This window comes from Hydra vulgaris, chromosome 10, assembly GCF_038396675.1.
Source record: "Hydra vulgaris chromosome 10, alternate assembly HydraT2T_AEP".
Classification (NCBI taxonomy): Eukaryota; Metazoa; Cnidaria; class Hydrozoa; order Anthoathecata; family Hydridae; genus Hydra; species Hydra vulgaris.
This window is the reverse complement of record NC_088929.1, coordinates 32203216-32215302: the sequence shown is the minus strand read 5'-3', so window position 1 is coordinate 32215302 and position 12087 is coordinate 32203216. Positions and strand designations below refer to the sequence as shown.

The 12087-nt window shown below is 27.4% G+C and overlaps 1 protein-coding gene across 8 annotated transcripts in view; it reads left to right on the top strand.

Annotated features, from left to right (window-relative positions):
* The first annotated feature begins 789 nt into the window (after positions 1-789).
* The window catches only part of LOC100205469 (helicase domino), a 63704-nt gene continuing 52406 nt past the window's right edge, over positions 790-12087 (top strand). For all 8 annotated transcript variants that reach the window (XM_065807812.1, XM_065807816.1, XM_065807811.1 and 5 more), the window contains exons 1-5: positions 790-1786; positions 4606-4746; positions 6524-6680; positions 9788-9864; positions 10347-10462. In XM_065807812.1, the coding sequence (XP_065663884.1) occupies positions 839-1786; positions 4606-4746; positions 6524-6680; positions 9788-9864; positions 10347-10462 (1439 nt within the window). In that variant the 5' untranslated portion in view covers positions 790-838. The remainder of the gene's footprint in view (positions 1787-4605; positions 4747-6523; positions 6681-9787; positions 9865-10346; positions 10463-12087) is intronic.

The following is a 12087-nucleotide window of genomic DNA, read 5'->3' as shown; positions in this document are numbered from 1 at the left end:
TATAATATAAATATGCATATATATATACATATATATATATATATATATATATATATATATATATATATATATATATATATATATATATACACACATTATTATATATATATTATATATGTAACAACATAAATGAATATATATATATGTATATATATGTATATATATATTCATTTATGTTGTTATATATATATTATATATGTAACAACATAAATGAATATATATATATATATATATATATATATATATATATATATATATATATATGTACATATATATACATATATATGTACATATATATATACATATATATATTTACATATATATATGTATATATATATATATATGTATATATAATATATACATATATATAATATATATATATATATATATATATATATATATATATATATATATGTATATATTATATATACATACATATATATTATATATATTATATATATATATATATATGTGTATATATATATATATATATACACACGCATATATGTACATATATATGTATATATATATATGTACATATATATGTACATACATATGTATATATATATATATATATATATATATATGTATATATATATATATATATATATATATATATATATATATTCATTTATATTGTTATTCTTTGTTATGCAATTTGGGTAAGAAAAGGCTAGTCCAATTTTTGTTGTAATTTACTATGCTAAAGTAAATTATTCATATACATACTGCATATTGCATGGAAAAAGCCTAATTTAATGTCTTGTTAAAAAAAAAAAATTATTTCTAGAAATGCATAAACTTTATATTAATAAAACACATGTAAATCATATAAATTATGCAGTTAAATTCAGCTATTCCGATTACACTCCCAGTTGCTACACAGAACAATCCTATTTTATCTCAAGGGAATTCTTTATTTTCCAACTCAACCAAAAACTTTGATAAATGTTATTTTAATGAAGAAAATCACGATGGAATAGGGTCTTCTACCTCTTCTAATGCAGTTTTTGAATCATCTCACAAACCACCTATTAAAGAAGAAACTTATGATGACGATGTTGTTGACTCTCAGCAACTTCGTGAAACGGTTTTGCAGTACTATTATGATGCCATAGAGAGTCTTAAATGTAATTTTCGTGAAAGATTACAAGAGCTTTACTTTATTCAAAGTGGAGGAAATATGGTTGACTATCCAGCTTGGAAAATTAGACCAAATCCACATTTAATAACATTTTTGAGTGCATTTTGTCTTGATGAAAATATGAGTTTTACTACACCAACTGCTATTAATACTATGTCACCTGCAATCAAAACGCAACCTGGATTTGATAGTTCAAATTTTATTGAAGAAACTCCAGATGTAAATCTACTATTTACAGAAAATGTTTCTAATGATGTTAAGTTACTAAATAATGGTTGTATAATAAAATCTGACCAATATTCTTTTAATTCTGCTTATAGTAATGATTTTGTAAAAAATGAAGAGGTTTCTAACCATGACCAATCCATAGGTCCTAAGGAATCATTAAAAGTTACTAGTTCTCAGCAGTTGAATTCTGAAATTGCATCCGAAAATATTGCTGGTCAAGTAAAACACGAGTCTGATATTTTAGATAGAATTTCACAACTTAGAAAAAATGGTTTATGGTCTTTAAGTCGACTGCCAAAGGTCTGTGAACAATTAAGAAAAAAGTCTCATTGGGATTTTCTTTTAGAAGAAATGCAATGGCTTGCTGCAGATTTTGCTCAAGAAAAAAAATGGAAAAGAAATATGGGAAGAAAGGTGTAGTATTTACATTGATTAATTAATCTTTTAATTTGTTTAATATTTGTTTTTTGATTAACACAAAAAACCATCGTCATCACCAAGTTCTCTAAACTTATCATTCACTAATATTCGTGGTCTTTGAAGTAACTTTTCTTCTGTTGAGTCTTATCTCTTGTAAAATTCACCAGACCTGCTTGCTCTTTATGAGACTAATTTGAGTTCAGCTGTCTCATCTTGTGATCTTAGTGTTGATGGTTATCTTCCTTTAATTTTGTAATGTCTCCAATATTCACATGCTTGGCCTAGGCATTTACATTTTTAAAAATTCAACTATTTGTTGGGAAGCAAGGTTTGAATCCGCAGACTATTCTTTTATGTGCTTTTGTTTAGCAACACTTCACTCTATTGTCTTTCTCTTTGTTCTATATCGCTCTCCTTCATCTCAAACTGCACTCTTTTTGATGTTATTTCTGATCAAATTGTCCAAGCCCTCTCTTGTTATCCATCAGCCAATATTGTTGTTGTTGGTGACTTTAATTCTCATAAAACTGAATGGCTTGGCTCTAGTGTCAGTGACTCTGCAGGCGTTAAGGCCCACAATTTTTGTCTTTCTCAATCTCTAACTCAAATAGTCAATTTTCCAGCTTGCATTCCAGACAACCCGAATTATTTACTTTGTCTACTTGACTTATGTCTTGTTTCTTATCCTAATCAGCGCACAGTCTCTCCACATTCACCCTTAGGTGCCTCTGATCACGGTTTGATCTTTTTAAAAATATTATTTCATTCTTCATCATCTGAATCCTTCTATCATTGTACCTCTTACAACTACCTTAAAGCTGACTGGGACTCTTTCTTTGGTTTTCTTGGTGATGGCCCTTGGGGAGAAATTTTTCATCTTCCTGCTGACAAATGTGCTTCTTACTTAACTTCGTGGATTCAGGCTGGCATGGAGTCTTGATGTTTCCAGGTCAAGCCTCACTCTTTTCCATAGTTTTCCTCACATTGTGCTGCTGCAATTTCCAATCGAAACCGTTACTTCCATATCAGCAAAACAATTCTCCAGAAAACAGATGTCTGTTTATTACTGCTTGAAACCATCGTAAAAAGGTCTAACGGCAAAGTCCGCTATTCTCAGGTCATGAAATCTTGTATTTCATCACAAAAATTAGACTTCTGGAGAATCTTTAATAGTAATAATAGTAAGGGCAAATCTATTATTACCTCTCTTGTACGGTTCAGATTTTGTTTCCTTACCTAAAGACAAAGCTGAATTGTTTGCTAAAAACTTAAATCAATATCATCTCTTAATTCCACTAGTTGTGTTCTACCTGATTCAGCAGACAAACAGGTTGATTCCTTGCTTAACATTTATATCACTCCAGCTTCTGTATCTAAAGTGATTTCCTGCTTAAACTTTTCTACAGCCTGTGATCATTTCTATCAAAACTATTCAAAAAGTGCTTATCAGAGTTTTGATTTCCAGCCTGCTGGAAAGCGGTATCTGTTATCCCTATTTTCAAGAAATCTGGAGAGCGATCTGACTGGTCTAACTACCATCCCATTAGTTTTCTTCGTATCATAAGCAAGGTTTTTGTGGACAGGCTAAGGCTATCGCTCTTGACATTTCTAAAGCCTTTGATAAAGTTTGGCATGCTGGTCTTCTCCATAAGCAATTATGGTTTACCAGATAATATATTTATGATTATTGAATCTTTCCTTTCAAATCGTGGGATAAAAGTTGTCCTCGATTAACAGCACTCTTCTTCATATCCTGTAACCTCAGGAATTCCTCAAGGTTCAATCCTTGGCCTTATATTTTTTTAAATTTATATTAATGATCTTCTCACATCTAAGGTGGCATTGTTCGCTTATGATACTACCATTTATTCTTGTTTTTATAAGTCAACGCTCTCTGATTGCTTGGAGGGGGCATTTGAGCTTGAAAAGGATCTCTTTTCTGCTACAGTATGGGGCTCTCAGTGGCTGGTGAACTTTGATTCAGATAAAAATCAATTTTTTTCAGCCAATTGTTATCACAATAATTTAGATCTTCCTCTATTTATGAATGGTAATGAACTCGATGAGTATCTACCCTTTATCTTCTAGGATTAAAATAATTCTTTTTCTTCTGCTTTAGTTTTAACTCTCAAATTTCATTCACTAAACATTTGAATATATTTTTAGATTTTGAAAATTCATATGTTATATAAAAAAAAGTCCACATATTACAAGATCCATTATTTTAGAGTTTGCACGAGTAAGATACCCCATTATTATAGTATAATTAACAAATGGTTGTCTATTAGGCAAGGTATATTTCAATTAAAAAAAGGAAAGTAAATAAATGTTTATAAATTTAGTTCTCAAGGATTAATTTAGGACCTTGTCTATTTGGCATGTCCTAATATTAGTTTTTTCTTTTTTTAAAGTGTAATGAGTATGTTTTTGCAAATAAAATAGTTTCTACGTTTTTTGTTTGCTAAAACAACTTTTTTACTTGTTTACTCTAAATGTACTCTTTTTAGATATTTTTCTACAAATGTTGTAGGTTTTTTAATGTTTTTTGAATAAGAAAAATAAAAGTAAAACTGATTCATCAACTTAACACAAAAATCTAATTTTAATTTTCAGTTTTATACAGCATATACAATTTTATACAAGTTTTAACAGTTTATAACCAATGTTTTAAGTGTAGAAGCTCAGGCTTCTGCTTGCATTAAATATAGTTTAATTTAATAAAAAAAAGATTCTTTTAGTTTTGGTTAAATTAATGATCTTTTGCATTAAGTTAATTATGTTTATCATTTATTGTTTTTTTAATGTTTGTATAGATTTCGAGAGCAGTTTTAAAGTACCATCAAGATCAAGCTAGTCAAAACAAACGTGCTCAAAATGAAGAGAAAGTTAGATTAAGAAGAATAGCATCAGGAATTTCAAAAGAAGTTCGAATTTTCTGGCAGCAGATTGAAAAGGTATCTTCTATTATTTTAATGATTTTTAAAAAAAAATTCTTATTTTATCAAAGGTCCAGTTTGATAAAAAAAAAGCTGCAGCAAGGGCTAGACTTGAACCCCTTGATTCAAGAACTGGATTGCCAGTCCAAGGGCTGGGAAATTTTGCCTATGTAAATTTTTTTAAATTGTACACCAATCAACGCCCAGGGAAAAACCGCAGGTTCCACCCCTGGAATCTTAGGCCAAAATTTAATTATAGTGAAGCATGGGGGTGCAATATTTATTTAGTCTTAAACAAATTAAGTTATAGGCTACTACTAGCTTATTATTTAGACACTACCAAGTCATTTTTTATGTCCTTAGTTGCTCATTTAAAAACTGAACATTATTACTTGAAACAAATAGGTTTATAGTTTTCAAGTGAAAACTAAAACAAATAGGTTTATAGTTTTTGATCTGAAAAATGTTGTTAATAATCAACTATTCTGCTTTTCGAAATTATAGCTTGCCATTGTCATATTTTACTGTATGTATATGTTTATGGCTGTTCAACTGACATAATATGTTACACGGTACACTACCTGATAATCGTATAAATTATTTTTATTGCAGATCTAAGTTTTCAATTTTCTTTGCATAATGCTATAATCTTCTCCCGATTAGTTATAAATAAAGTTATAAATAAAGCTATGATAACAAATTAGTGCTCCCGCACTAATTTGTTATCATAGCTTTATTTATAACTTTATTTCTAATTTTTATCTAATAATAATTAAAATAAAGCATAAATAAAAAGTTTTAAATGATAAAATAAATGAACTTGATTTTTGACTTACTTAGTAAAAAAATTTTAATAATTGAATTGCAGTGTTTATTACAAGCATGGTATGCTTAAAATTAGTTAGTCTGTATAATATATATATATATATATATATATATATATATATATATATATATATATATATATATATATATATATATATATATCTATATATCTATATATATATATATATATATATATATATATATATATATATATATATATATATATATATATATATATATATATATATATATATATATAATAAAAAGTATAGCTCTCTTGCAATATAGCCCTTGCAATATCTGAGTTTATATTAATTTATATACAAAAATAATTTCATTATAAAGCCAGGTTTTAATTAGTTAAAGGATTTTGTTGAGGTATCTAATAAATCCACAGAAGTTTTCATACAGGTCAATTTTAAAGAAAGTTATAAAGTTAATATTTAAATTATTATTTTAATTTGTTAAAGATATTTAATACTCTTTAATAATAATAGTATTCTGAGTATTATGTAATACTTAGTAACACTCTAGTAAAAGTAGTACTCAATCTATTTGATCTTTTTGCATTATATTTATAAATCATTTCTTTGCTTGAGTTTTTTTCTGTTACCTTAAATATTACTTAATTTAATAATTCATAAGAAGTAAAAAGCACGCAGACTAATAATTGTTACTTGCACTTTTAGAATAAAAACAATTTTTTTTTCCAGATATTTTACTTTTTTTTAAAAAAAAAAAAAAACTTTCAAAAATCATATAACATAAATTGAATGTTACTTTCTGCACAATTTTGAATAATTTGTACTTTGAGTTGTTTGGCGCGTTAGCAAGATTGAAAACTTTACTTTCAAGACGTTGAGTCTGTTAAAAAAAGACCAACTGTGTGTGTAAAAACTTTCAAGAAGTTTTTTTAGAATTTGAATATTGTTATATATTTATTATTAGAGTTATATACCTGCAAATTTAGGTTGCCTGCTATAAACAACAAAGTCGACAAGAGGAACAGCGTAAAAAAGCATTAGATTTACATCTAAATTTTATTGTTGATCAAACAGAGAGGTACTCTTCTTGGCTTGTTGAAGGGATGAAAGAGTCTACATCATCACCTTTTTCATCAAAATTAAGTATGTAGTTTTAAGTATCTTTTTTTGTTTTGTAGCTTTAATATTTATAAAATAATTATGTTTATCATTTTTTGCTATTGTATTACTTGTTACTTATGTGCATTATGAAATCAGTAAGTTAAGTAAATAGGAGTAGTCTGGTTACTATAGCTAAATTGTTGTTAGGATGTTTATACTGATACACTACTTTTTCAAAATTATCATCAATATTCATTGTTATTTTTTTAAATATTTGTATTTATGATTCTAGTTTTGAGGGCTTTGCACTATTACTTAGTTGTCAAAAATGCTACATGTCTTCAAATATTCAAGTGTTTTAACCAGTAAAATGGTTTACAAAGATATACCAATACTTATATCCAGCTCAAAGTACAAAGATTATTCAGCACTAGGAATTAAGGTTGGCATTAGGCAATGTCGACCTAACTGCTGACCTGAAAAAAGTAAAAATAAATGTTTTTTAAATTTCCTAATAAAATATTTAAAATAAAAAGTCAACGTTTTATTTAAATTCCAAATACAAACGTTTTATTTAAATTGTTAACAAATCAATTAAAATAAAATTAGGAAAACTTTTGTTGGTATATCAAATTTTTAAGCAAACCTCAAGGTTTGAATGAAAGTTTGCTGATCTTATTTTTCCTAATTCTAAGGGCTGTACTAAGAATTTTGAGTTATTTAACAAAGTATGTGGCGAAGTCTAGGTCTTCAATGAGATGTAAAAATTATTCACTTTTGTTGAAACAAATATAACAAAAAGTAGGCTGAGTTGATTCACACCACTGATTGGTTATCAAAAATTATATTATAACTTAGATTAAACATGTAAATTAATTAAATAACAACAGAAAAATGAGAAGTTCTTGGTAAGGATATATTAAGAAAGTAATGTGAGCTTTGCCACCTTCACCACGAAAGTGGTTGGTTGGTTAGGAAAATTACAAAGTACTAATGGAGTTGTCAATAACTCTTCAGTAATTCGAGAGTTTCCTATGCAGATTGTCTAATACAGAACATTATTAATACAGATCTAATTCTAATTACTAACTTAACTTTACTATCTAATACAGATCTAAGATAGATAATACAGATCTAAGATCTAATACAGATTACTAACTGAACGTTACTAACAAAACTAAAACAGATCGTCTTTTTTAATGAATCAAATGAAATCAGCAGGTTTTCATCACATGTTTGTGATGCTAAAAATGTTATTAATGTTGTAGGGGAAAAGGTTTTGCTGAAGATTTTTGATTTATTTTGCTTAAGAAGTCTATGATCAATTTTAAAATCAGACACCCAAATTTGAAAGTGAATCAATCGTTTTATGTTTCATGTCCAGAACATGTTATAAGTTTCTTTAAGATGCCTCAAGAAATGTGTATCTGCCGACCATGAAAACGTAAAATTTTTATTTAAAGATTTCTATGAGAACAATCCAAGTTTTTTTTAACAATGCCAACATATTAATGAATTAGACAAAAATCTACTCTGTACAGTGCCATCTACAGAAAGCTTTAAAAATGAGTTGGCACACTTGGATGAAAATGAAAAAATCAAGCAGAACCATTGAAGACAATCAATACATTCAGATCAAAAAGATGGAAAAAAAAGGGCACTCTTCGTTACCTATTGAAGGTAATTTATGCGTTAAAATTTTGTATATTTATGTAACTGCGTTACATAAATATACAAAATTTTATTTTGTATATTTATGTGTAAACGTATCAGTATGAGTTTTACAATATTGACATTGAAAGCGCCTCCAAGAATGATTCATTTAATTCTGTTTGCCGTGAATTTGCAGAGAATTTCCACTCTTTTAAATAGGATCAACTGCAGGCAACCCATTGGCACCTCAGCAACTTGGCACCATAAAATTTGTAAAACTATGTCCTTTATAAGAGATCTTAGCAAACATGACAAATTTCTTATCGCTCCAATTTTGGAATATTTTAAAGATTTTTTGAAAAATTGTTAAAACCTTTTTGGAAACAGTAATTGACATAAACTTCTACTCCAACAATTCTTGCAGTCAATTCAAAAGCAAGTTTGTTTATGTATTTTATCACACATCTAAAAGTCAAATTTTCGAAAATGTATATTGAATTGAACTTCTTAGCAGAAAAGTATGGAAAAAGAATATTTGATGGTATTGGAGCTATGTTGAAAAGCAAAGTAAGAAATTTGATCAATAATGACGAACATCTGTGAAGAACAGGAACGAATTTCAGGATGCATGCAATGGACTCGAAAGATTTGATCCAAAAAGATGGTTTGAAAGAATTTTTTGAAAGATGCAAAAATATCAAAAACAATTTTAATTGATATTGATATGATTTCATTGATATTGATTTGATATGATTTCATTGTTATTGACTTGATATGATTTCATTGATATTGATTTGATATGATTTCATTGATATTGATTTGATATAATTTCATTGATATTGATTTGATATGATTTCATTGCAAATTGGAAACAAATCAAGCAAAGTAATTTTATAACATGAACATAACACATAACATAAGATATTTCTTATTTTATGTAGCTATCTGTTTAATTTGAAAAAAATATTTTTTGAACTAATAATGTTTTCTTGAACAGATTTTGAGAGAGTAACACAATAGATAGTATTATGAGAATTGTATAACCAATACAAGTACAAGTGCGTAAAAAAGAATGCAAAAATAAGACATAAAAACAATGATAATCATGACATAAATATATTTTGCTTACTAATTTAGATTTCCCTTTTTTTATGATAGAAGTCATAATAATAGGTTAGTGGGTTTAGTTTATAGTTTGATGGTTGGTGTTTATAGTTTAGTGGTTGGTGTTTATAGTTTAGTGTGGTTGTGCAAAGTTCTAAGTTTTGATATATAATATAATACTATAAAAGTACAAGCACAATACTGTTGAAAACATGTTATTTTGTTATTTTTAGTTTGCATAATTGTTTGTTCTTGTGTCGTATACATCAAGTCTAATGTATTTTTAATTTAAAAGTAAACAAACAACCTATTTTGAAATAAAAAAAGGTTTAAATACAAATAGTTTCATTTTTTGGTAAAATTAATAAAAAATGTCATTGTTTTTTTATTAGGTGATAATGAATTTGAGCCAGAGTCGGATATTGATGATGATGAAACAACTATAGCAGAAGAAGAAAATCAAAGTAATGTAAGTAACTAGTGGCAACATTAACATTTTAGACAATGTAACACATGTATTGCAATTGTCAGCTATTAATAGTACTACTTTTTTTTCTAAGGTTGCCTCAAATCATTTTTTTTTTCTTTTAGTCATTTCAAACTTTTTATTTATATATCTTATATTAATGTTTCTTGGATTATGCTTATCCCTGCAGCAAAGTTTCTTTAGTAAAAAAAAAAAAAAAAAGTGCCTAATAGCTGGGTCCTGATTACATATTCAACCAAAACTTTTTTCATCTGATGATTTTACTTCTGAACTATTTTTTAAAAACTAGTACAATATAACAACTTTGCACAACAAAAATAGAAAAAGATATAATTTCAGAACATCTTTCCAAGAAATTTAATATTACTTCTTTAATCTACATTTTAAATTGTCAATAAGTAAACAATATTTTATCAGTTTTATTTTACTTTTTTTATTTTATAGAAAAGTATGTTTTTTTTAAGGAAAAGTATGAGGATGAACTAGAAGCTTTACGAAGAGAAAGTGAAATGCCCATTGAAGATTTAATTAATGCTATACCTGAAAATATTCTTACTAAAATTGGTCAAAAAGAGATGAGGTAATTTTTTTTCAATGGGAAAAATGATATAAGTGTAAATATAATCAACAAACATATTAATGAATATATCAGTAAACCAGGATATAAATAGTATGGTCATTTTATTCTATTGGGAAAATCACTCGCAAACCATGATTTGAGTCATAGTTGCAAAAAAAGCAAGTTTTTTCATTTAAGTTTTTACAATTATCAGAAAGTTCTACAAAAAAAATTCTATGCAAGCAGGACTAAGCGGAAAAATTTTAACTGTCTTTAAATACTTTACATTAGCTTCTTGCATTAACAGTTCTGGTACATTTTTCCCATTACATAATCATAAATGCAGTTGCTCCATAACTTTGTTGATGTGTAATCATGACGTGTCTTACGTAGAATTTTAATTTTTTCCCAATTTTTTGGTTTTTAATCTTTAAATCAATACTTTCTCTGTAGCTCTTGCGCTTTTGAAATATGAATTACTTATGACCACACTGGCCCACCATTTTAACTTCCATACTAATACCAGCTTTCTGAACAGATCTTTCTCCTTCAAACACATTCTATTCTGTATCAGCAAGAATAATGTAGCTAAAAACTTTTGAGACAAGAGCAGCAAATAAATCCATGGTTTCAGGTTCACATCTGTCATTCAAACTAACTAAGGGAGTTTCTAACAATTGTTAATATCCATTATAGACAGCTTTACATGCACTTTCTTAAGTTGTCACTGTTATATTTGGCTCAAGATTTTTCTAACTAATTTACTAGTTTGTAAATAACCAATAAAATGCTCATTGATATTACCAATGTGTTTAAGTAATCCATAAATGGCCAACTGTTTAGTAGAGTAGACATTTAGTTTTGTCATTGAAAAAGGTAAAGTTCTTACTCCGTAAAAATGCCAGCAAAGGCAGATTCAGATACTTGTCCATTATTTTGACTGCCTTGTTTGGATTTCCTTATCACTGCACTCGTTGATGAGCTTTAACAAGGTTCGGAAATTGTGTATTTGTCTATGTATCCATGGCTACCATTACTTTGTAATAGTAGCCATGGTTACACAGAAAAACTTTTTTCATAATGAAACAGTTACTGCTCGCTTTTCTCATCTCTAATGATAAGCTTGCGCCTTGCATCATCCATCCATCATATGTTAGTTTATCTTTTACTTAGTTCTTTGTATGCTGATCAATTTTTTATGGCATTCTGGTGACATGGAATTAATAAATATTATGTAGCAGCACAGCTAGAAAATTCTAAAAATTCCCTGTTTTATTTACAAAAACAGTATAAATGCCAAAAACAGTATATATAAGTTTTTTCAAAGATATGCAAGTTTTGCAATACCATCCATGGATGACAAAGCTGTAGTAAAAGTTTAAAAATGATGCTTCATATGTCTTCATTATTTTCTATGATCGAAATTTTTAACCTTTTTGATTAAAAACATTGGGTTTTCTTTTTTTTTTTTTCTTATGATTTTAACTTGGGCTTCTTTCTTATACTCTTTTTTCCTAGTTTTTGATTTTCTGCCACTTTCTATTTTCTTAAAATAGTTTAAGTTACACAGACAATCTTTTCACCGAAAATGTTTATATAATCAGAAAAGTACTATTTTATGCAGAACTGTAGTTTAAAGCATATCA